Source organism: Amblyomma americanum, chromosome 5 (genome assembly GCF_052857255.1).
Source record: "Amblyomma americanum isolate KBUSLIRL-KWMA chromosome 5, ASM5285725v1, whole genome shotgun sequence".
Taxonomy (NCBI): Eukaryota; Metazoa; Arthropoda; class Arachnida; order Ixodida; family Ixodidae; genus Amblyomma; species Amblyomma americanum.
The window spans coordinates 173598281-173623944 of record NC_135501.1 but is presented as its reverse complement, the minus strand read 5'-3'; the positions used below and the strand labels follow the sequence as shown (position 1 = coordinate 173623944).

The 25664-nt window shown below is 47.9% G+C and overlaps 2 protein-coding genes across 3 annotated transcripts; both read left to right on the top strand.

The window, feature by feature from the left end:
- Nucleotides 1-6326: 6326 nt before the first annotated feature.
- On the top strand, nucleotides 6327-6925 carry LOC144133049 (proteasome assembly chaperone 4-like). The gene has a single exon (XM_077665876.1). It carries the CDS (start codon nucleotides 6462-6464, stop codon nucleotides 6891-6893), a length of 432 nt encoding a protein of 143 aa, XP_077522002.1. The 5' UTR covers nucleotides 6327-6461; the 3' UTR covers nucleotides 6894-6925.
- Nucleotides 6926-7503: 578 nt separating this feature from the next.
- Nucleotides 7504-24464, top strand: Rab4 (RAS oncogene family member Rab4). Of its 2 annotated transcripts, none has more exons than XM_077665875.1 (7): nucleotides 7504-7671; nucleotides 8795-8875; nucleotides 11505-11619; nucleotides 13588-13650; nucleotides 15704-15858; nucleotides 18337-18432; nucleotides 21370-24464. In XM_077665875.1, the coding sequence occupies exons 1-7, from the start codon at nucleotides 7656-7658 to the stop codon at nucleotides 21480-21482; spliced, it is 639 nt and encodes a 212-aa protein (XP_077522001.1). In that variant the 5' UTR covers nucleotides 7504-7655; the 3' UTR covers nucleotides 21483-24464. The 2 variants fall into 2 exon arrangements, with proteins under 2 accessions (XP_077522001.1, XP_077522000.1); XM_077665874.1 differs by lacking the exon at nucleotides 7504-7671 and adding an exon at nucleotides 7807-8118.
- The last annotated feature ends 1200 nt before the right edge of the window (nucleotides 24465-25664 follow it).

The following is a 25664-nucleotide window of genomic DNA, read 5'->3' as shown; positions in this document are numbered from 1 at the left end:
TCCACCCTCTCCCTATGCGGCGGCGGCGCTGGCTGGTGGGGAGGAAGGGAGAAACGCGGGACGCGTCTGCTTCTTCCTTCCCTAATGCGAGCCCCTCTCCCCCGCGACCTTTCTTTCTTTAGGGAAAACCCGGTGGTTCCCGCGCGCTCCGCGAAGTGGCGCCACCTGATTGATGACGCCGTTGCCGGGGCGACGACCGGAATGCAGGGGCGAGGTGTCCTAGCTGCAGACGACGCAGCAGCTTTTTTGACCTGCCGACTGCCAGTCTTTTTTCTGTGGTGTTTGTTTCTTTTTATTGTCCAATTCGTTCCCGTTTTTGCTTTTAGCGCGTTTTTTTTTCTTTCTTTTGAAGGTGGGTGTGAGTTTGATTCGTTATATATATATATATAATCTTTAATCGTGGACTGACGTTCCCCCGTCGCCCGATTTGTCGATGGAATTACGTGCCGCGGCGCATTTGCGCTGCTAGTCTCCTTTGTGCCGTATTTGTTATTTTTTTTTCCGGCTCGCGCCCTCTGTCGTCAGCTTTGTCACTCTGTCTCGCTTGTCATGACCGTCTGCGAAGTGCCGTCGACATTTTATTCCCGGAATCTTCCCGATTGATTCTGTTTCTCTAATGTTGCTTAGTTTATTGCTTCGCAGCTGTGCTGTTGCTCCCGACTCGGCTTGTCTTGGCCGATCGCGATTGCGCTGGCGCGTCGTGCCCAATAGGCAATTCTGCGCGGAACAGTCGGGGGACCAGGCGCGTCCTCCGCGGCGGATTCGAAAAAGAGACTGCGTGCGATGTGATGACGTTTTCTCAGCGCTGCTATATTCGCCCTGTTTTTTTTTTCTTCACGTGTAGCCACGGTTAGGCTACGGTCTCGTTTCTGAGAATATTACCAGGAAGGAGGCACGGGCTCAGTGTAGTCCCGCGTAGAACTTGTAATCTAGGTGTGTGTGTGCGTGCGTGCGGGGGTGTGGGAGGTGGCAGTAGGAATTCATTCGGAATTGGCGCAGCAGATAACGCCAATTTGTATTCCGCACCTGTTCGTCTTGATCTTTGTTTCGGCTTTCCTCGTTATCGAGCGACTCGGAAGTCGCTCTTTTCGCTGAAGGAACGCTGTCGCGAATGCGCATTGGTCTTTGGCAGTTCGGCTTTCCGCGCACGGGACAGATCACTGCATGCGTATAGTTTTCATTTGTTTCGCGTTCACTGCCGTCTCTCCTTTTTGTGTTCAGTCGTGACAACCAGAAGTATCGAGTTCGATCGCATCTTGTTCAGAACAAGAGGACTCGCCTTCTGGTAGCGAATATAAATCTTCATTTACCGTGTCTGTCTTATTACGTGCATCGCGTTGGATGGATGGATGGAAGGAGCGTCCTTTTTGAAACGGGGTGATGGCAGTAGCTACCATGCTCAGCTTTTTCCCCCTTTATTTTCGTCCAACTATGTTGTAAGTTATTAAATTTCGCCATTTTTAAATTCGTCTTCCTACACTTTTAACACCTTATGTCACCTCTCTGCTTTTGAGCCACCAATCTTCCAATCGCTTTTTGCTAATTTACACCGCAGATTTCTTTACATGACTATTGCTATCTCTAAACCCTAGGGCCTCAGGAAGAGTGACTGTGCCTGCATTCGTATTTGCCGGCCCCTTGTGGTCAGCTCCGGAACCATCTGCGGGAGCGCACTTTTTTCGTGTTTTGCTATAGTGCTGACGTCGTTGAAAACGCGAAAATAGCGTTAACCGCTGCTTCGACAGTTGCGATTGTGATTGCTGTATATGTGATTTTGGGCCCGATGCGCTGTGCGTGCTCAAGCCATAGAATAATGCCAATAATAAATGTTAATCGTGTTACCGTTAAATTCTTGCTCTTCGGCGAAATACAAGTACAGCTTGTTTTGGAAAACAAACTCGCGTAACGTACATTAAAAGAAGAGGCGAAAAATGTGTGTCCACCCAGAAATGGTGAAAGGAGTTGCAACTGTCACGCAGCTCTAATAGCATATGCGTGTTCGCTAGTTGAACAGTGCTGCAGGCGTGACCTGAAAGCGCACTTTGAACTTGCCGCCATTCAGTGCGATCAAAACGCGAAGTTCCACTTGCGCCCGCTTGGTGGCGCCACGTTACCGTCTGGATGATGTCATCACGTGACGCCGCGCGGCTGCAGCCTCATGGTACGCTATAGGTGGCAGCGTTACCCTGCTCAAGTGTCTACGATAATGACTGTAAGCTAGGGAAGTTCGCGACACCACCGCGTTGGATTCGTTTATCCAATCGACCGCCGTATTGCGTAGTGTGCTTTGATACCAGCGACAACGGCGGCGCTGGAGTCGCAAAGGGCGCGAAAAGATGAGACAACGGCGCAACGATGCGCCTGACGCAAGAGGCTGGTGCCCTACGGACGTTTGAGTGTCAATTCGAAGATAACCCGTTCGGCTGTACACGCTTAGTCAGTGACAGATTCGCAGAGATTGATTGTGCGAATTTTGGTGGCAGTATACACGCTTAACCGCCCAATTCATCACTAACACGTCACAGTGAGGGGGGCTAAAGGGACTCTGAGGAGAAATTCAAGTTGGCCTGTGTTTATAGATTACCGCGCGCGTTATAATGACGCACAGCCTGCTTTCTCTGAAAATGGAGTTACACCCCTGTCACACGGCATTCCTCGATGGCCTTTCCAGCAAAGGCACCTTTTTTCACCAAAGCAGCGAAAGCTTAAAGGAGCAGCGACGCAGCTACACGGTGCAGCCCAAAGGTGAAACAGTCGTTCAGGCTTAGCACCCTCTGCTGTGCTCGAGGCGGCTGAAGTGAGTGTTTCAAAATTAAAGTGGGGTATTCTGTTCATTCGTTGAACTGAATTTTTTATTCTTATAGCTTCCTTAAAAGTACTGCAAGAGCTACTCTCATCATCAGCAGCAGGTTTTGTGTATTGCCTTGGCCACCAGGAGCACTCGGTGTTGCTGCAACACTTTTACTCTCTTGAAATTTGGGCATAAAATATAAACACCCAGAAAAAAAGCAAAGCCAGACACACCTTTAGTATCTAAAAAAAATATTTTCGAACATTGTTGGCTGTATCTATTTTTTTATTGCTTTTACTTTTTGACGTTGGATGGCACTGCGATCGCAGGTTCGGCCGCGCCTTTGGGCTCCAAAGGTCTCTGACGAGCGCCTTCGCCTCCAAGACCCTTAGCGGCAAAGGAGCAGCATTTGTGCCGTGTAGCTGCCCACCTTACGCCTTTGCATATAAGGACCTGATTCTTAAAGGCATTTGCGGTGCCCGTGTGACAGGGGTATTAGAAAACGTCGAAAAGTGAAATACACATATCACCGCTACCGGTCGTTTTCAAAAGCGAACTGCAATGGTGTCAGTACTTTATTTTTTTCTGGTTGCTAATACCTGAGGTTAGGCCACACCGCCATTCACTGCCTGTCATTAGAGAGATATAGCATAGCGCGATCCGCTTCCGCGAGTCGCCACTGCGCGTACGCAGAACGCCATAAGAGCTCCAGATGGCGCCACATGCCCCTCACCTGCGTGCTCGCCTGCCTCTTCGGGCCCAGTCAGCGCGTGCCAGTTGTCACGTGTCACTGTCAATGGTGCCCACGGTAGCGGATTGCGCTATGCTGTAACTCTCTATTTACTGATGTTACGGGACTTAATCCAGTGCCGAGAAAAAGAAGGTCCTCTTAAATATCAATTTTTTCAGCTATGAGTTCGTCTTTCGCTGAGGAGCAAACTTCAATGCCGTCGCAAAAAGAAAGGTAATTCGGCAGAGAGACTTCAGTGTGCTTATACGTGCGGGAATGCGAAAGTACTGCTGTCCCTGGGTGCATTGAGACCCACCCACACACGCGCGCGCGCGTATGACACTATCCGGAACCTTGTACGGCGACCGTTTGTGTTGTGTTGGGTTTAATGGAACATAAGTAGCTGAGACTATCATGCGCCAAGCTCATCTGAGCGACGAATGGTTGCATCACAATTTTGATACAAAAGTCTGGGAATTGGCATACAATTGAAGGTGCATATATGGCGTCAGTTCGAATCCCTGTGGCAAGCTAGCCTCCCATAGCCCTGCCATTTTTTGTGTGCGGTCTGTTGGCTACATTGGGCTCTATCTCCTGCGTGTGTCGCAAAAAACGAAAAAGTGCAATAAACTTCGCTGAATAAAAAAAAAGCTCACTTAAAATGTACGCACAGACGCACACAAAATAAAAAGACAAAACACAGCAACAGCACAAAGTGAAAAAACTGGCACCGGGTCAAAATGGCTGCCTTTCTTTCCTACGATGGGTTCCAGAGTAGGCGGTAAATATTTGCTTGCCAACAAAACTTCTGGAAAAGATCCGTGTAGTGTATATAAATAGTATTTAGAATTTCATCGTTTAACGAACGTATTTGCTCTTCAAAACTGCCACCCATGGCGCGAAGATGCTGCGGTAGAGAGTAGTCGCGCTTGCGCCTCGAAGGCATTCCAAAATCTCGAATGTCTCCGCGGAGCTCCGTCGACTCGAATGTCATGTGAACCGAATGCCGTTCAAAAACGTCGTGTAGCAGCGCAGGTTTGGCAGTCGAGTCGAATGACATTCGTTTGGAAGGCATTTGAAACGCCCGTGTAGCACAGGTATTAGCCTCTGTTAGAACAGAGGCGTTTAGTAATGAATAAATAGTAAAATTTATTAGAAATGACCTATTACTCTTAATAGTAGGAATTTTATAGCGGACTGTAACTATACAAAGTAATTGTTGCTGCTATATTTGTTTAAAACAAAACTTGACGGCAGCAGCGCCCCTGTAGCTTGGCGGCAGAATACTGAAGCTTTCAAATGCTTTTGGAATAGTGTAGCACCGTGCGGGTCTGTTCAGTCCGAATGCCATTCGAAGTTTCGAATGCCGTTGGACTCGAATGTCATTTCAACGTACCCGTTTAGCACAGGTATAAGCCATATGCGACGAGAAGTCATACGACACCATCCGGAGCGCCGTACGACAAACGGTTGCGTCACGAATGTTGGGAAAACTGACGCCTTATTGGGGAGCATATATAGACGAACGAAATCATACGTCCGCTTGATGGCGTCACCCTATTTTTCTAGCCATCGGTGGGATTTACTATGCCATCTGCGAGTACACCGAGGAGTTCATTGACTAACACACGCTACCGGCTTTTCTCGTAGTGAGACCAGTAATGCTTTCGCATTAACACCAAACAATCGATTTTTGCAAATAAGAGGAATTTTATGGAAGTTTTTTTACGTTGCTGTGAGCTACAGGTGGGAGTAGCTTGCTCCACCCTATCAATGGTTAAATAATAACGCGCACTTTCCTCAATGCCCTTTTAAAGGCGAGCAGCTAGCACGGACATTCGCGGCGTCTTTGATGGTGGCATTGTAATTTTTTTTCCCTTCCTTCTGACGTGAGGACAGCTTAAGTGGAATAGAGATAATATATGTGTTGTCACACCGGAGCGAATAAAGCTTGATGTGAGAGGGCTGTGAGCGGCGGCGCCTGACATGACCTGGCTGATAATTAAGTTCAAATAATAGTAAATCTGGTTTAACTAATGTCAGCTTCATATGCGCTGTTGCCGTCAGTTGCAGGTGGGAAGAAGAATATTGAATATTGGTTTTGGGGGAAAGGAAATGGCGCAGTATCTGTCACACATATCGGCGGACACCTGAACCGCGCCGTAAGGGAAGGGACAAAGGAGGGAGTGAAAGAGGTACCGTAGTGGAGGGCTCCGGAATAATTTCGACCACCTGGGGATCTTTAACGTGCACTGACATCGCACAGCACACGGGCGCCTTAGCGTTCTGCCTCCATCGAAACGCAGCCGCCGCGGTCGGGTTCGAACGGGAAGAAGCTGCATTATTTGAACGAATGATGCGTATAATTTTTTTTTCCTTTCTAGAGTCCGTGCGAAGCACCACGGCGCTTGAAAGTTTCCTCATATAAACCACTCAGTAGAATGTTTCCATTGTGTTTTCATGTCCGCGCTATTTTGTTCTCTGTAACGTATCTACAACGTGCAAGTTCAAAATGTCACCAAGCCGCAAGGAAAACAGGCAGAAGAAACGACAAATTTTACGTTTCCGTTTAAAATAATGCAGCTCCTTCCTGCAAAATAGCGCGGACATGAAAACACATTGGAAACATTCCACGGAGTGGTTTATATTATGAAAGTTTAAGCGCCGTGGTGCTTCGCATGTACTCAAGAAAGGAAAAAAAATTATACACATCATTCGTGTCTTCTTTACTTCCCAGAGGGCGCAGCTTGTTACGCCAAATCGGAGGGGCGTCGCTTCGCCTCATACGTCTTGGCTGTCGTCGTGCTCCAACATGGCCGCGCCCGCAGATCGTACATATCTGCTGCTGACGCTCGATAGTTCTCTTTGAACTTCGTTACCATCTTCGTGCTGACTGCCACAAGGAAGTGTGCACGGGAGCACTGGTCGTCGCCGATAGCCATGAGTGCTACAGCGACCGCTTCGTCGTCGTCTTCGAGCGTTGCCGCGACTGACAAAGTGACCCCAGCGCCGGACGCGGACTTCCGCTTTTCAACCCATCAGTTCAGACGCCTCTTCAACGGCAACGCCGTGCACTTTCTGGTGCTTCGCATGGACTCTAGTTTCTTGCTGTGGATCGGCTCGCAGAGCGGGAACATGAAGAACCTCGCGGTTGCCATGTCTACTGCGTACGAGAGAGCGCCGACGGCGAGTTGTCTGATGGGCGACGTGTCGGACCTCACGTCAAGTTCACTGGCGTCCAAACTGTCCAAGCGCACGGGCTGCCAGGTGTTTGTCAGCTACAACCTGTCCGGCACGGACGCGGCCACGGTGAACTTTGTGCACGACTCACTCATCGAAGAAATGTCGCTTAATCCGGAGAAGTTTCATTAAACGACATCGCCTTTCGTCCGTTCACAAATGCAGCTGTGTTACGCGAGTCTTTACGATTGTTGGGATGTGGTTTTATGGAATTCGTCCGTTTTTTAAACAACCGCCAGCTTTTGAACTGAGGCCCGGCGCGGTCACAGCCCCTTGACAGTTGGCGATCGCGTTTAGCCTGAGGGAAGCCGGTTTTTATCGTACGGGAAAGTTAGAACCTCCAGTCTTGATACATGCAAGTTTCGCCGGCCTAAGTAATGTTCGTAGCATTTCCCTTGACATTTCAGCGCACAAAGCTTCGTGCGGCCATGGAGAGCGGCGTTCAAGGCAGCGCATTGTTGCCACGAGCAGCGGTAACCGTTGTTTGCGTAGTTTCGTACGTCGCACCTAGCAACAGCGATAACAGCCCAAACAGAGCAACGCAAATGCGAATTGCTGCGCATCTTGCGGAACGCGCAGGCGTGTTCTAATAAATCTCAGCGGTGCAGTAGTGTTTGCTTTAGCGCACGGGAAGGGAGAGCAAAGTTCTCCGCTTGGGTGAAGGTCGCTGCGAGAGGCAAGTACAAAGAACAAGAAAGTAGAGGGGGAGGTGTTACGTCATCAAGTAGGTGCCTCTAGCCGGTCTTCTGCTTTTTATCGAGCTGGAAGTAGCCGCCAGAGCGCCGCGGCCGTCTCGCACACTTGCAGACGGCAAAAAGCTGGGGAGCGGGCTCGGAGCGGTGCACGGGCGCCGTGTAAATTTGATGCCCGAAAACTGGCATCGCAGCGGGCAGCATGTCGGAGTCCTACGGTGAGTGAGACTGCACGGCCGACGCTTCTTCTCCGGGGTCCTTGCGGTGCTCGCGTGGTCTCCCGTTCGCGAAGTGAAGGAGAAGAAAGTAGTCGCTCGCTTGAGTGGCCCCCTTTCGCCGATTCGACCAGCTGTGTGTGTGTGTGTTTGTAGTGCACTGGCGGCGGGTTCTCCCCTCTCGGAGCAGTAGTAGGCCTACATCGCAGACTTCGGCCTGCGTAGTCCTGCGTTGCAGACGATCACTCCGCCTTGCGCCGATTTTCCCCTGCGAGCCGGAGCCCCGGACGTCGTTCCGTTTGTTTCAGGCTAAACCTAGCCCCACTCTTGGTTTTTTTTTTTTTTTTTCGCTACGAAGGCGGGTGCGGCACACGTCGGCCTCGGAGTCCACGACTGCGCGCTTGTGAGAAGCCGTGCACTCTGCTGCGATGCTGAAGCGTAGGAAATCGGGTATGCACCGCGAGCGTCTTTTATCGCCTAGTGTTTTATTGTTCCTGAAGCGCGATGTTTGGGTTTTGCGGCAGCTATCCTCGTCTTCCGGTTTCGCGACGCCGCGAGCGTTGCTGTCCGCGCCGGCGACTGAAATATTCGGTTCATGGTCGCGATTTGGATGCGCGATCGCGACCTCAGCTCTTGCGAGCTCAGCTGTATTCCACGCAATCCTTGCATTGTTTTAAAGCTCGACGGTAGCTGTCGCGAGTCGCTTTCGTTGCGACGTGACAGCTCGGTTGTTTGGCTACGCGCACCGCGGGTAGGGAGCAGAAAAATCCGAGACGCCCCTGGGGACTACGGATTACGGCGACGACGCCTGCGCGCCTGTCAACCGCGAAGCTGCCGCGACAGTTTTGCCTTGTTTTCTTTTTCGCGAGCGACAAGTGCTGCTAGCGAGCAGAGGGTGGCCTAAGAAAGCGAAGGCGGGTTGTTATTGTGCGTTACTTGTCTCGAAGCGCCGATTGCTTTCGCGCTCTAATCTCTCACCCGAATCCGGCCCTCCCCTCGTTGTTGCGCGTAATTGCGTTTGCGGGATTAGCGCTGCCCCGTTAATCCTCTCAGCAGAGCTGTTTGTTCGGCTCAATCCCGGGTCTGTTCCCAACCTTTTTCCTTCTTTTTTTTTCCCCCCTTGCAGACTACCTGTTCAAGTTCCTGGTGATCGGCAGTGCAGGGACAGGGAAGTCATGCCTTCTCCACCAGTTCATTGAAAACAAGTGTGAGTTGCCGTCGGTAACAACCGCATGTGGCGTCGCCGAGACTTTCCGACGCGTCGCGTCACGTGTCCCCATGGGCTCCCCCACTCGCCCTTTCTATTGTGGAGAGGGTGTTTTTGTCATCGCCGACGCGATCGTAAGGTTTCCGCGGTGGATAAGCTTGACAGCGCAATACCCGTCGTGTCACAGGCAGTTCGCCTTTTTGTATTTCGTTTACAGTGCACGCCGAACTGGGCCGAGCGATCGGTGCACATGTGAGGCCGCCTCATGGAAGCGTGCTAGAAATTCCACAACGCGTGAAGTGGGTATGACTGCCCAATCAATCAGTACATGCCTGGATGCGTGTTTTGGGGAGGTTACAGAGGTGGCTTCGCACCGCATAGAGGAAGCTGTAGGTGCAACGCAGGAACATGCAAGCGACAGGGAAGAAAACGAGTAAATTAGCGGGCTGCTTTGCTCACGTGGGCCCTCTGTATGCTACATGTCCGTGCTGTTGATTTACAGTGCTTTTATAGCCCCTGCCTTGATCACACAAAAAAGCGGCTCTCCTCTGGCTTTCTGGTCAACATCGGCTCCTTTTGATGTTCGAATGGCAGAACTTGCGAGTCGAATACATGCAGTCAATTTATGACGGTGTCGCCTGTGCCGTGTGTGTTTTCTGTAATCCTTGCCTAAGCGTTTCAATGCAGTGAGAGTTCTGCTCTGAAGTTAGGTAGAGAGAGAGAGTCAACCAAGTGTGGGCACAAAGGGAGCCTAAGCAAGCATTCATTCACCATCTGGCTCACTTCCTTCTGCAAACTCTTGCCTCACCCTATTCCCTCCAGGAAAGGCTTGCTTCGGACTTTGAAAGCACTAGGGTTTGCAAAATGGTGCTGAGAACTATGAACACATCTGAAAATGGCTTGCTAGTGGCTGCACATCACGTGTTCTTGAGGGGAAAAAGTGCTTGGTACACTGATTTCATCTTTTGAGAAGTAAACTGCAGCTAAGGTCACAATAAAGTGAAGGGTACCTTTTTTTTGTGATGATCTGGGGCATCCAAGTAAGGAGAGGCAATGCGCAGCAGTTGGACACATGGATGTTAGAGGTTCATTGGAAACGAAACATAGGTATTTATATCTCGGAGTCACATGACATGCACAGGGTACGCCGACTAAGACAGTCGCAGGAACAGGTGCACATAACAGGTACAAGACAATCCAGAGTACATATAAAGTGAAACTGAAATGCAACCAGCTTCGTGCTTCAAAGTTAGTTTTGTTAGGGGCCTCAGTGAAAATGTGCAAAAAGAGAGATAATGGCTGTTCTATTTTTTTTTTTTTTTTGTGGGGAGGTGCCAGCAAATTTTCTATAACTTTTTGCCGACCTTTTAAAGCAATGGGTTCCATCTTCTTTTGCAGGAAGGGGGGGGGGGGGGGGATTTTTGGTGGCAGGGTCACAGATAAGTTCAAAGAGGACCAAATACAGAGAGGCTGAATAACTGAAATGTGCACAGCAATTATCTTGTTGGGGGTGTATTGTCACTGAAAGCCGAAATTTCCACATCCACTGTGTGTGTTGCTGGTGTGGATCAGGCTTGGGCCGCCAAGTGTTCTTGTTGCAGTAGGCCTTACCACAGCTCAGCGGAATCTGATAGATTACATTCAATCTGCATTGCACAAACTTGTTCCTGTGGTTGGTAGGCAGCTTGTTGCACAAAAGGGGTGTCGTGATCTTCTAGCCTGTCCTTGGTTTTCAGTTTTTCTTGACAGCATGCATAGCTAGAGGCGCATTTGCTGCTGAGAAAATTGGATTTAAAGATTTTCCTGCTATCTGATCTAAACTCTCAACGCCGTTAGCTAAACAGCTCTGTGATCACCATTTTGGAGTGAGTGAAGTGGTTGCCTAGCTTTGTGGATCTGCGTGCAAAAATGTGTCCAGACTGAACTCACTCTGCTGGTGGGGGCCACACCTGTACTTCAGTTCTTATCTACTGCTAGCTTATAAAAGCTCAGTTTTTGGTGGAAGTAGTCGCTTCCTGACCAGAATGCGGTAGTCCATCGACACAGGCGAAGTTCAGTTTGTCCTCAGTGTGTTTAAACACTGTCATTGTATAAAACATTTAGGTCAATAGTTATGGAAACAAGAAGGAACAGTTAGCATGCGTAACAACCATAGTCAGTTAGCAACGGGCGGACATTTTTAGAAGCGCTGTAATGCATGTCGGGCAACGATTAAGGCTGCTAGCATTTTTGGAATGAGTTAAGTAAACGAACAAGCGAATTTGAGGGTTTATTGTGCCCAGTCAGCTAAAGGCCAAAAGGGGCAAAAACTGAGATGTTTAGTTAGTAAGATTTAGGAACTGTGCTGGCAAATAGTAGGGAAATAAATGTTGCAGTTGGAAGATAAGCACACCCCCCAGTGCAATAATCTCAATTATTGCACTGTGGAGTCACGGTCATAGTCATTTATGACAGTTATGGTAAATGTGACTGTGAGAATGAGACAAGTGCCAACAGACACCAAGATATGTGAAGAAATGTGAAGTGCTTATACTTCTGGAACTAGCAGGGACTAGTGTTTGTGTGTTTCTGTGCTTATGGCTGCTTGATTTTGACACCTCTCTGTTCTGGTGGTGCTGTGTGTGTGCAGTCAAAGCGGAGTCGAACCACACCATTGGTGTCGAGTTTGGCTCCAAGGTGGTGAATGTTGGCGGCCGGTCGGTCAAGCTGCAGATTTGGGACACGGCTGGCCAGGAGCGATTCAGGTACGGCCTGTTGCGGGCTTCGCGGCTCAATGAAGCCACTCGGACAAGATTTGCTTGCTTATCGCGCATGAACTCCAGGATACAGCTTAAAAAAACAAAAAACTTCAGTTGGAAACAATGGACCATGGCCCACACCGGGCTCTCCACTGACCAATCACAACAGATAATGAAATCAGCTTTTTTGTACTCGCCTGTATCGTACAAGCCAGAGGAATTCTATGTGGTTAGGGCTTTACTGCATACTAAAGTGCACAGGAAGTATGCTTGTACAAGTTATGATGCAAATTATTCAAGGCTTTTGAAGTGTTATTAAACCTTTCTATGACACATTTAGTACATTGCACAAATATTACAGCCGTTACATGAACAGCTTTCAAGGTGTTTTGTAAGTTAAGTGCTCAATTCTCAGTTTAATTCAGAGACAGTCAATGGAAGCCACAAATGTTCATAGAAGTGTTATCTACTTTGTGTTGGCAGGGACTTTGTAATACAGTTCTTAGAGAACATACACAAAGGAAGACGCACACTGCCTAGATATTGTCCAGAAACCTCCTCTGTTGTGCATGTGTCCCAATAGATTTGATCAAAATTTATGAAGCATGCCTCACTAGGAATTTTAAATAGGTTGCGACTTTTTAAGCTTGGTTAGAAGGGAGAGGCATTAGTTTCGAAAACCATGCACATTGCCGCTCAACATTTCTTTCAGTTGCTTTAACGGGGTGTGAAAGTTTCCTCTGAATAGCCTTGAGAATCTTCCGAATGCAGTTCATATCACTGAGGTTTGCTTTTATCTCTGTAGCAACCTCGGCCTCTCTTTGTTCTTTGGCTTGACTTTGTTTCAACTCATCCCTCAATTTAGGGTAGCGTCACTTCTTCGGAGAGCTTTCCTATCAGTTTGTGGGACAGCTGCATCAGGTCTACCATTCTGATACAGATGTTATTCTCTGTGCCTTGCTGTGCTGAAGGCCGGGTGGAGCCAAGAGGCTGCATGCATGACGCAAGTTATCTTGATGCATCAAAAGGTTGCTCCTGGCTCTGCAAACATTGCTGTGTGCACATGCAGCAGCCAGAGCGGAAATGCTCCGTTACTGCTGTTGTTCACACTTCCCGGTCGTGAGTGCATTTGTCTGTGGAGGTTGCCGAGCCCGTATCTATTTCGTAGACATGGTTGTTAGTTCTATCAGCTTATCACCCTGAGGCATTGTGCGAGCGTAACCTGATAAGACAGGCCTATCTCATCGCGCTTGTCTGACATTTCTGTGGTTTTGGAGCAAAGCGTTCTTGCCATGTGGATGCAGATGGCGGGGATAACTTTTCCGTGCCTTCATAGCACCGCAGCATTTAACATGCACTTGTGGAATGTGCAAATAGTTGTTTCAGAAAGGCATCTCTGTTCCATGCAGAGTTTGGTTTATGTGGTGAATATGCAGGGCCTTTGAAAGCGGTGGCGCTGCTGCAATAAAAATATCAAAGGCATTACTGTGATCACATAACCAACATAATGCCATTCAATGTGGTTGCATAATACAAGCTAACCTGAAGAGAATGGACTGTGTAGGACACACAGGATGAAGTGCAGAGAGAGCTGGCGGTCCATTAGACTTGCCGGGTGGATACCGAGAGAAGGAAGAACTATCTGTATGCAGCCAGCAGTCAGGTGGGGAGGTGAAATAAGTGTTTTCACATAACATGACTGCAGCTGGTGCTGTATATGGCGCCTTTGTCCTGCAGTGGGCTTGATCTGGCTGAAGGGGAAGATAACATAAGCAGTGTCATTCCAGCGGTAGTACTTTTAAAAAATTTCCTGTACTTTGGCTGCGCTGGCAACCAGATCACAGCTTGGAAGACAAAACGGCTTGCAGCAGGCTTTCTAAATTGCCCGAATGGCTACATCACCATTCAGTTAGCGGGTGGTGCCGGTACATCGGCCGCCTTAAAAACCTCAAGTTGCTCCTCCCTTCTCCCCAGGTCTGTGACCAGGAGCTACTACCGAGGAGCGGCGGGTGCCTTGCTGGTGTACGACATTACGAGGTGGGTGTTTCTCGTCTTTTGCGATGTTCTGGTGGTGTTTGGTTGGTCCAGCATGCCATGCCAATCCACTGTGGCGTAACAAGCAGTGCACCAGGTGTGCGACTTTCATTGCTGGTGGGACAGTATCACCACCGCAACTGCCACCTCTGTTGCAATGTGCGAAAGAAAAAATACAGAGGCTGAACTGGTGGGTAATGCTTGAGGGTGTGCCGCACACCCGTTATTGCCTCCTCAGGCAAGATAGGTTGCATGGGAACTGTTTGGCGGGTGTCGGTAGTGAGGATTGTACGCCTTGAACTGTCTGTGCATGGGAAATGTGAATTTTGTTAAGCAGGGGAGCAGTGGGCTGGTCTGGCTGTTGCCATGGGCAAGAAAGAACTTGGAGGGGTGGTCATATCTCATTCGTACAAGAAGGAAAAAGGAGAGAGGTTGGAGTGATAGGACACCGGACATGTGACTTACGAGCGGCAGCCCTTTTAGCGCCTCGAATGGTGCCTTTGCTGCACCGTGTAAGGTGGTTTCATCAGTGTTGCTGTGCTGCCTCTGCGGTGCTGGCAAACATTGATCTAGCTGTTGGCCAAGTCAGCATAGCTGTCAAAATACTTCATGTTCATGCACTTACTATAAGTGTCATGCTCTCAGGGACCGTGGTTTTGCTTTTGAGTACAGTGAATGCCATGCCTTGACCACTTGACTCGTGCTTTGGGATGACAGTGGTGAAAGCGTCAGACAGAACGAAGGCTGAGAAAGTTTAGTGCACAGCCTATCTAGGCGGGCCACATGTGGTCTTCAGTCTATTTGACCATCGTGTAAGTTTAAATGTGATGCAGCTTTGTACTTTATCACTAGCTTAGCAAAATTGTTAAAAACATGGGGACAATATTTGGGTCCTTTTTCATAGCATCAAGGGTGCCAAGAGGCATCAGAAACGTTTTGCTTGGGAAAGGGTAACGGCATGGTGTCATGCACCCTCTTAATTTTTTTCCTGCTTCTGCGAGTGCTGCTCAATGAGTACAGGTGCAGGAGTTATATGGCCACCTGGCAGTACTAAATTATCAGGGTAGTCTCAGTTTGACCGGTGTCCTCATACTGAGAACATTGCAGCACTTGATTACCGGCTTTCCTTGTATGTTGCGTCGCATCGTTGCTTTCAAATTGTTAAAATGGTGAAAAATTTTGTTTTCCAAATGCAAAGTATACACTGGTATATGATATGATTTCTATGCCGGCCCGAAGTTTCTTAACTGAAGTCTACTGAAGTCTACTGGGAAGTACTCCAAAAGAATTGCTTTATATACCACAGTGATGCTGATAGTCCCATGAAATGGTTGAAAAATTATCATTTTCTGAACCCTGGCATCATTGGAGCATCATGACCGAGTGGCACCCACTTTGCAGCGAAGTGAGACAATTTGCATTCTGAGTTAAAATTGCATCTCCTTTGGTGATTTCTACTTTTTCGATCAAAGCTTGTCAGTCGAGTCTTAAGAAGGTGGTGATCGAACAAAAACCAAGGGAGATATTGTCGTCTCAACTGCAGTTTGAACAGATGCAGAGTAGACCGATTTCAGTGCAAATGTTGTCGTGCCACCATAGCTTGCTTGCATCAGAGGCTACTGGTAGGTATGGCTTGTTGTTTGTGGGTGAATCTCAAAAGTTCAAAGTTTTCTTGGCTAGTTTTTAAAATCTGGCTGCATGCATGATACCTAACATAAAGGGCTTTTGCTGGCAAAAGCTGCGGGCTAAGAAACCACAGAGCCAGGCTGCCCACTCATCTGAAGGGCATTAAAAGCACCTTAGCATGGAAAACTAGAACCAGAAACCAGTCCCTCACAGATTTTGCACGTGTGTTGGGGGTAGAATGGTTGGGGTGGTCTGTTGCGCACTAGAAAGCACTTGTCACATAAAAAACCAGCAACCTGGGGCCTGTAGTTCAAATTCCCGTGTGTCACTGGGTTGAGGAGGCGGAGGTTTAGAGTGTTCCGCCTCCTCAACTGCCTCTGACGATGTGTCCTTGTGTTTCTTTTCCTCCTGCCCTGCCCTGTGGCACCAGCCGGGAGACGTACAATGCCCTGACGAACTGGCTGACGGATGCGCGCACTCTGGCAAGCCCCAACATAGTCATCCTGCTGGTGGGCAACAAGAAGGACCTGGAAGACGACCGTGAGGTCACCTTCCTCGAGGCGAGCCGCTTCGCCCAGGAGAACGGTGGGTCTCCTCGCCTCTTGGTCATCTTTAGCATAATGCCTGTGTACAGTGCAGTGCAGGGCCCCCTGGCCTTCTTCTGGTCGAAACTTTGAGCTAAGGTGGTTGTGGGGCACCGTTCACGGGACTGTGTCCCACAGAAGTCTTGAGAGCCGTCATTAATAGTGGAGTTGTGATCGTCGCAGTTGAGCATTTTCAGTGCACTCCCCTCAGCTGTGCCCTTCCCCAGGGGCTTCTGTGGTTGTTTTGGGCGACCACTGTCTGCATGCTTTTGCTTTCCCTCCAAGGGAAGGTTGAAAGATGTCGGATCAAGCATCATGCCACGATACAGGTGTGCACATTCACCTTTTGACTGTGAGCAGCACGTGACGGTAGCAAAGTGCTGTCTGCTGCAACACTGTTTTAAAAAAAGTGATAGAAAAACTGAGAGGATGGGGCACGATGCAGTGCTGTCGGGGGTGAAAGAAAACAGAGTAAGATATGTTACGTGGGGAAATGCTCATGCAGCGGATTTAATACGGCACTGCACTTTCACTGACTGCTGAGGTTGTGCAGCAGTAAGTGTGCAATAAAGCAGAGGTTCAAAATGAAAGATTCGGTGTCCATCCCTTGGTAGAACACTGATGAACTGGAAGCAAAGCCACAGTGTCTGCTTTCAGATGGGGGAAAAATTTGTGGCAAAAAAAAGTAAGCCAGTTGATGAGAGGAGGTGTGGCACTCAGGTAACCAGGCAGTAGAGGCACATCATCCATCAACTGGTATGATGAAGGAATGAAATGCTAGGTTGTGCTTTATGTAGTGAGCATGGGCCATAGTAAGCATGTACCTAGGTTGGCCACGTCGGCAGGGAGCGCTAATGGGCTTTGGTTCGGATTCTCTTTAAAACAATCAAACATGGTCGGACACTTTTGGAGGGTCTGGTGTTTGGACAGTTTGTTTTGGCCAATAGTCACGGCTTAGACACTGTGCTCCGGAAGGCATGCTTTGGTGGCATGATTAGGAGATGCAGTGCGAAACGACGAGGATGAACAAAACGTTATGGAGGCTGCTTGCATGCTGTGAATGCGAAAGCATTTATGGCCCTTTCCGCACCTCTAGCGCCATCTGGCGTTTCATCCTAGGCTGTTCACATGATTTAGTGTCTTAAATCATGCCACATCGTCTGATGTGATGAGTTAATCATGCCATATGTCATACCATATGACGTAATTGACGGCGTAATCTTGTACATTTACCATACATATGCCATGACGTCATCTTATACCATGACATACCTAATCAACTACCATTATCTTCAACATCATAAGCATCACTGTCATTAACTATTACTACTGCTAACTATCTTATGGTTTGCTCCTGATGTCATGGAGTCTTGGTGACGCCATGTAGCGGGTTTTGGGACCACTTTTCTGGACGCTGACACTGGGTTTTGTTGCTAATGGACCATATAATGCTTTTGCAATAAAATGCAGACAGACATGATGCAATAGAAGTCAGTAGGAATGACAGAACAATGAGAAAATGACTGATTTACCTTATTTGCACAAATATAACATGAGGGGGCTATCAGACCTTGGGAAAATTTTAAAAGAAATATTATTAATTAACGTCTTCAGTGGCAGCCCTGTGTGCATTTTTGTCCGCCCTCATCGTTTTTGTGCTGCATTCTCTAATCGTGCAACCAGACCAAGCCCAAACCACAACTCCATATGCTTTAGCAATTCAGGTGCCCTGCATTCGAGAAATGTAAAGCCGCTTGCTTGAAGGCAGAGCCCATGTGCCAAGGGAATGAAAATGATATTGTTTCACTTGGAGAGGCTATTATGATGCACTTGCGTTTGTTCCGCATCTTCTTGCAAAAGTTTGACAGCTTCTTAGTCCGGACCCTTTGCAGTGGCCAGCAGCAGTGAGGCATGTTCAGTGCCAACTTCTGTGCTCCTCCGCTGCCTCTCAGGAAAAAACTACGTGTATATATTACACAACGGTGTATATAGCTTGCTTGGTCGAAAAGCCGTCAGCGTATTAGTAGTAGTTGGCACCGCGCGTCAGGAATAATCGGGTGGCTGCGTAAAAAAAAATCTTATCATGGTCATTTATGATTCTAGTGATCGATGATTGATTGGTGTGTGATAGGCGATGATGAGTTAATGAAATTATTGTAATTAATTGATTAATTCAAGAAATGAAAAATTCTAAAAAGGGGGCTCAAAGGAGTCAAAATGCTCACAATGTAATTGATCAATTAATTGAAACAGTTGAAAAAAATGAAGCGTGTGTTTAAAGATGTCTTCAATGGGCAAGCAGTCTCGCCGAACAAGCGATGGCATTCCGTGGTCTCCCTGGCAGCGCTGCAACACGGTGTCACTTTCTGCTCTTAAAGGCGAAGTTTAAGCGTCCTCCAGTTTGTGGTCTTGTCTTTTTGCAGTCTTTGCTGCTTCAGTTCATTGTGGTTACATTTTGGACTGCACCGTTTCCTTGCAGAGCTGATGTTCCTGGAGACCAGCGCGCTGACGGGCGAGAATGTGGAGGAGGCGTTTCTCAAGTGTGCAAAGACGATACTGGCCAAGATCGAGTCCGGTGAGTCGTATGTTGCTTTTAATAACATGCTTGGTGCATGCCGTATAAACGCATGTAAGGGTCGCACACATGTATGGGCCGCACTCAAACTTTCCACGACCCATGTGGGAATAGCTTTCAAAATGCACGTGCTGTGGCCTTGATCACCTCCGGCTGCGAGCAACGGCATACTTGATCACGGAGGTGATGCATGCGAACAGGAGCTTCCAGGTGCCGCCCATGGATGGCACCAGATGCCGCGGCTCATAATCATAATCGTAAACTTTTTCCTCCGCCGCCGGCTCCCGCTATCCATATCGACGTCGGTATCACCAGCTCCAGCATTTTGTGGCTGTCAAGGCACGGGAGTTGTGCTTCACCGTAGTCGTGACTTTCGCGTGCTGCCACCGAGCGTTGTAGCTTTAGCAGTTTTAGCACGATGGGCAAGCACCTTAATAGCTACATGGCTGGGAGTTTGCTGTTGAACATGGCAAGCGTGCGGCGGGCAGGAAATTCGACGTGGCCGAGAAGTGCGTCCGACGATGGTGCAACCAGAAGGGTGCACACAAGGTGCAAAAAGTGCGCTTTCCGAGGCACGCTATACAAGTTTCTAGAACTAGGAGAACAGCTGCACTGCTAAACTGATGACAGCGCGGAACAACGGATATGTGTTGACAGCGGACGTGCTGCGCGACTTCTTGTGGGATGAGTGTGCACCAGAGCACATCACCAGCTCGGAGTCTGAATACGCCGTGAGTGGTGATTGAACGTGGAATAAATGCCGCTGATTTCCTGATTGGTGTGTTTTTACTTTAAAAAAAGTTTTTTTTTCTCAATTCGCGTTTATGGGCAGCACCTCGAGAATTGGTACTCAAATCTGAAAGAAAAAAGTGCGGCCCTTACACGCGTTTATACCGTATGTGCCTGCATGCTGCGAGGAGAGAAAAAGCACATCGATGCATGGGTAACAGCGAGAGACAGACTGCATCCAAGTTTCTGCTCTAAGTTGAGGCTGAGGTCCCTCTATATTGGGAGGGTAGCATCATACCTTGATGTGTCCACCTTCTTCCTTTCCTTCACACTTACTGTTTCCCATCTCTTCCTCAATTGCAGTGGTGGGCTGAGCAGTGGGTTTGTTGTAGTGAAAGCTGTTGTAGCTTTGTTTTAGCCATATAGCCCTGCAGTCTGCCATGGATCTACAGCGCCAGTTATAAGACCTTTAATTAGTGAATTAATATAATTTAACCTTGTTAATTTTAAATGTTTGCACCTGCCCACTCAATCATGGCAGGTGGAAAAGTGGAGAAGGGAGAGGGTCGGAAACGAAGGGTGGCCTAGCGGCTTGTGAGGCTATGATGAGAGCACGGGAATGCGCAACCTGAGGGCAGTTCCAGGGGCAGAATGCAGGGCTGTGCAGCTGAACCAGAGCTGCAACAGCTTTCACTGATTCAGGCACTGATCCCTTAAGCCTAGCTCTACAAATTTGTTTGCCTTAGAAATGAGTCACGATGCACCGTTGTAACAGGCAGCTGTGCCGTAGCTGCTTGCATGAATGATTACACAAATGGTAGCTCACTGAGTGCAATATTCACATCAGAAACTGATTATAGTCTCAAGTGTGCGAATATTTGAAAATTGGTTTTTGAGGAAAGGAAATGACGCAGTAACTGTCTCACATACCTCCATGGACGCCAGAACTGCATTAAGGGAAGGGATAAAGGAGGGAGTGAAAGAAGAAAGAAAGAAAAAGGTGCTGCAGTGGAGGTCTCCAGAATAATTTGCACCACCTGGGGATCTTTAACGTGCACTGACATTGCACAGCACACAGGCGCCTTTGCGTTTCGCCTCTATTGAAACGCGGCCATCGCAGTTGGGTTCGAACCTGGGTACTCCGGCTCAGTAGGCGAGCACCTTAACCTTTTAAATATTCAGTCGAATAGTAAAGTATTCTATATTTGATTTGATTTGAATGGTTGGTAATCCAAATCTCAAATCATTTGTCTCGAGGAAATAGCGTTTTTGGAACTCTTGCTGCATGTGGTTTCAGTTCAGCATATCTCCTCCGCAATGGCACTGCAGCGCATGTGCAGTGCCCGCCTACCTCATCGCGACCAATCAGCATATGTGCACTGGTGGTGAGCGGTAGTGGATGCAGCTGACTGCGGATCGCGCTGTGCTGTAACTTTCTAATAGAGAGATTTAGTATAGCGCAACCTGTTTCAGCATGCTGCCAGTGTGCACGTGCTGATTGGTCCAACGGGACAGGCGTGTGAACAGCTGGCCGGCATCTGGCGCCTTGTGGCATTCTCATAGGCGATCTGCGCATGTGCAGTGGCTCCTCGGTGAAATGGATCGTGCTGTGCTAAATCTCTAATCTGAGGACTTCCGGCTCCCTAAGCTTCCAAGGAACGAGTCTGAGCTGACTGCAGCTCCCACGCAGGCGCTCTTCTCGACTAATTCGCTAAACAAGCGCGACAGTGCGAGCATGAAAGAGAGCTAGCACGAGGCACGTGGACCTGGGCGCCCCTTTCCGGGGTGGCGCTGGGCGCGCAGTGCATGCTCCTCGCAGGTGTCATAGAATCACCGTTTAACAGATGTTCAAAGACGCAATCTTAGTTACGAACTGCAGGTGGAGGCCCCTCGTATATTTCTCACCCCCCGTAAATACATCAGCACTTCATGCAGGTCAGCTTTCCCAATTTCCATTCGCCATTTTTACAGAAAGTCTGCACAGATTCAGTGATTATGACAAAGCATTAATGCATTCTCTTTTTTTTTTATGTAATTGCCTTGCACGTTAGAAAAATACGATTTTAAAAATGCTTATTATGCCGTCCCAAAAAGTGCACCAGAATTATTAGAAATTATTCAGAGGAAATTACTATTTGCTTTGAATTCACTTCAAACCAAGAAACTACCATTCGCACATGCCTACAAGTTGGTCCTTCTTCCCTGCAGGCGAGCTCGACCCCGAGCGCATCGGGTCGGGCATCCAGTATGGCGAGGCGACGTTGCGCAAGCTGAACCGTTCGCAGCAGCAGAGGCGTGCTGGCACAGACTGTGCCTGCTGATGTCATCCGACGGCGCAACCCTACCCACCTACCACCCGACTCCACCAAGCCACACCTCTCAGCGGTCACCGCCCTCTGCACCCCTGCCCTGGAAGAGAGAAGGCCGTGCGACCGCGGCATCCTTTGTTTTCCAGTTCTCTCTTCTGCTTTTTCCTTTTTTTTTTCTGCCTTTTTTTGTGTGTCAGTTCCGTCCTTGATTATGAGCTGTCTTCTTTCCCTATTCACTGTTGTTTTGTTTGTTGTGGTGTGTCTTGCTCGGAACTCTCAAGCTCTTTTTTTTTTTTTTACTTTTACCTAAGAGCACATGTTTACGGAGAGGAGGATTGGAAGAAGCAGTGTTCTCTTTTGGTTTCTTATTCTTTTTTTAGTCTCCAAACATCTTCGGAGGAAAAGAACCTCCAGTCTGGAGTCCATTCAGAAAATTCAGCCTTTTGGATTTGATGGGAGAAGCCCTCTTTTTCCGGCAGAAATTTGCCCAAACTGTCATGAGCTTTCCCTGAGGAACGAAGAATGAAGATTCTGAGCACAACTTTCTCTGCGGGCGAAATGCTCTGCAAAGCTCTACGGCAATCTCAGCCCTCTCCCCTCTTTTTGTCATCATCGAGATCTCTTGTACCCAGATCAAGAGCTGTACAGTCTGTATACCGCAGCTAGGCCTGTTTTTGTCACTTAAAAGGCGGGGGGGGGGGGGGGGGGGTTCAACTTTGGGGGCAGTAAGGACGTGACGAGATGAGTGAAAGATCTGTTTGATTGTCGCGTCTGAGGGATGTGGACGTTCTTTTTTTCTTCTGTGCATTGTACACAATGCTTGCATCTTACACTCTGCAGAGTGTGAAGTCTGTGCTTTAGTGGAATATCTGCCAGGGTTTTGCTAAAGCTGCTATTTAATTCTTCACAGCTCACACGGTGTAGCTGTATGCCAGAGTGACAACTGGAAGAGCTGCAGTGTGATGCATGTTGTCCTTGTTGGAGCTTCTTTGACAGCAACATATCAAGGGATACGTTGAGTGAACCTTGCATTGAAGATGTCATGGTATCCAGTCTGATTATCTGAGCACTGTCTGGCTTTCATTCTGTGTTGCGATCTGAGAATACATTGGCAGTTGAAACGTCTAAGTACTTTTTACTGCTTTCGCAGGTTCAGGCATTTGTTAGCAACTAGCTAATGTGACTTCGATGGAAGCGATAGGTGATGACTGTTTTTAAGAGTTCTAGGCTGTTGAAAAAAAAAAAAAACTGCTGGACAGAGCTCTCTTGGCTTATGTTTGTCTAGTCAGGTAGGCCTTTCTTTTTACCTGCCGTCGATTTTTGTCTTAGGTTACCTAACAACTCCTCACTGTGCTGCCCTCAATAAAGCAGATGGTGCCAAGGGCCATAAACACCATTTCTCTTTTGCCTGATCACATTTCAGTCTGGGTGTGCGTCATCCACTGTGGCTTTTAAGTGTCCGGTATTTATTTTAAGCTGATCTGTTTGTACATTTGTGTTTCCTTTTTATAGCGAGTGTCACTGTGTTGTCATGCACGATGCATAGATTTTTGAACATCCCAAGTGCAGAGCAGCTTGGCTCGATTTCTTTAGTGCTTGCAAGGTTTGCGTGCTGAAAATGGCGAGAGAGGTTCGCGCTTCTTTTTAGTAGTCCTTCTTTTTAACATTCCATCTGTTTGAAGCGCAGGCACTTCTTTTTCTTTGTCATTTATTCCCCTTGTTTGTATTTGGTTGCATTTTGAGATGTTGGGAGCAGCATATCAGCAAAGTAAACATGTGCAATAAAAGTAGTTGCGTGCTTTTTGGAGACAACTCGTTTCGGAGGAGATTGAGCCGACTTCTGTGGTCACTCGACTCCTTCGACTGCTTGGTGGGTTTTCTGTTTTGGTCGTGCAGGTGTTGGGGTGAAAAACGTTGCCTTGCGAGTTTTAGGAGCTCAACCTCTGTAGTGTAGTATTAGTAGTCAGCGCGGCATGTACTGAGTGCTGTCGCGCGCCAATGTTTTCGGGACGTATACACCGTCGCTTTCTTTGCCCTAGCAGAACGTCTCTGTTGTAGGTCTCTTTGCTGGTGCAGGTGAACGCAAGTTTGTAACAGTCTGTGCGGGTGTTCCATTATGAAGGCTCTCCTTTTGAAATGTTCCCCAATGTGCTGTCCTCTTCAGTTCTTTAATTCCCTTGGACACAACGGCAACAACAGCAGTTGGCACAAATGGAAACTGAGCTGCCGATTTTGATGATGATGTTGGTCATTGGCGGGGCTTGTTCACACTAGAAATGTTGAAAGTCTTCCATGGCAGGCAGTAGGTGTAGTGTGGTTGTTAGTCAAGTGGCTCTAGTTGTTTTGCTATGAAAATGAAATCCTGCCTGTCCCATGGGTTTCCGCGCCTTAGTCTAGAGACCCCCCCCTACCCCAGTGTGCAGAAACTGCTGTTGAATGCTGCTTTCATGCGAAGAGCCTTCGTAATGCATGTGCACTATTTCATTTGCATTTTTAGTGCACTCTCTCAGTTTGTAAAGATGCGCACGATGCCCCTCCCTGTCGCTCTCTCGCACACACTCGTGCTGCATTTACACTTTGCTGAGCACATGTTTGTAAGAAAAGGGAGTTAAGCTTGTACTATAGTTGCTGCACAACAACCTTGGTTGTGATGAATAGTGTGCCTCCTAACTGTGATTTGGATTTTTTTTTTCTTCTCCCTTTTGCTCATGTAACCTGCAGTGTCAGATTTGTTGTTTTTCTCCTACTACTTTGTGTACCGCCAACGGATGGCGGGTGTGCTGTTTGAGTGTTACTCTCGGTACTTGGGTACAAGAAACAGTCATTGTTAAGGCTACCAGTTTATTTTTCAGCCTTTCGTCAGCACACATACGCACTTTAATATATACATATTATATATACAACAGACATATTATGTATACATATATAGGTAGCAGCTGACGTTCTGTATATAAGATTTATCTTTTAATAAAATGATCCAGCAGTTCAGAGATACTTTGGTGTGTGTGTGTGTGTTGTTCGTTTCAGATTTTCCTTGCTTCACATCTCTGTTCTAATGTAGCATTACTGGGCTGTGTATCTCGAATGGCTAAGTACAGTAGTAACCTGCTGCACTGTAGTCACTGAGAGGTGCTGACGGCATCTTACAAGTTTTCTGCTATAAAGCCCTGGGGCTTCAAGTGTGGTAGCAGTGTTTTTGTGAATGGCATTAATTGAGAAATGGGCCAGTTTGGCAGAGCTGATCGGAGTTGTTACTTTGGCTTGCACCGCAGAGAGACAAGTGATGGGAGTAAGAAATGCATTTGTGCTTTTTTTTTTTGCTACTCTCGCGCTGTCTGTAGCGCAGACAGTATCTACAGAGCATTGTTTTAGAATTCGAATATGTGAGCAAACAGCCTGGCTTAATCACGCCGACATCATGCAAAGGTAAGGTGTTTCCTCGCGCTTTATAAATGCCTGCTGTTGGTGCTACTGTATATTCATCCAAAATTTGAGCACTGTGCACCGTAGCTTGCTATTAGTTTTCGGGAAGTGACAGCGGATGGTTGGACAGAGGTCTCGAAGTGATCGGTTATTGCTTGCACCGGCATTGGCACATTGTCTCGAACCGCTTAGCGTTTATAATACAGTCTCGGTTGTGTATAGGCTCCTGCTCGGCCCTACGTCGGGGAGTCTGCAAAACGCGTTGTTCCGATGTCAATCCCGAACCTCGGCCCAGGGTACTAAGGCAAGGTCGGCCCGTGCAGTTTCGGTCCGTTTGCCTACGTAAGGCCGACATAACACCGAGCTCGTTTTGTCCCTTAGGCACCACATAAAAAAAAACTAAAACCAAGTGCAGGGTTGAATTTAAAGTCTTTTAGATTGAAAATGAAAGTGACAAGCTGCTGAGGCACCATACATTGAGCATGCCACTAAGAACGCATTAGATCGCTCCTTTCCAGCAATACTTCAAAGTTAAGTGGCGAAGCTCGCTCAGCTTTCAATCGATCGATCGGTGCTAGTCTACGCTAGTAATAAGCGTGACATTTAGTCGCAAAAAGAAATGCTATCTCGCGCGCACATAGCTGTCATTTATTCTACCCTTCAACATTCGTAAAACTTAAACCACAAAAAGGGAGTGCGCTGGAGAAAGTGGCTACCAACTTGAACACGATTTTCTGCAACGATTTTCGGCAGTAACAACAATTCCACCTT

Coding starts and splice junctions, on each gene's coding strand:
- LOC144133049 (XM_077665876.1), top strand. CDS start 6,462: ATGAGTGCTACAGCGACCGCTTCGTCGTCGTCTTCGAGCGTTGCCGCG.
- Rab4 (XM_077665874.1), top strand. CDS start 8,097: ATGCTGAAGCGTAGGAAATCGG. Junction 8,119..8,794: donor GCTGAAGCGTAGGAAATCGG/GTATGCACCGCG, acceptor CCCCCCTTGCAG/ACTACCTGTTCAAGTTCCTG. Junction 18,433..21,369: donor ACTGGCCAAGATCGAGTCCG/GTGAGTCGTATG, acceptor TCTTCCCTGCAG/GCGAGCTCGACCCCGAGCGC.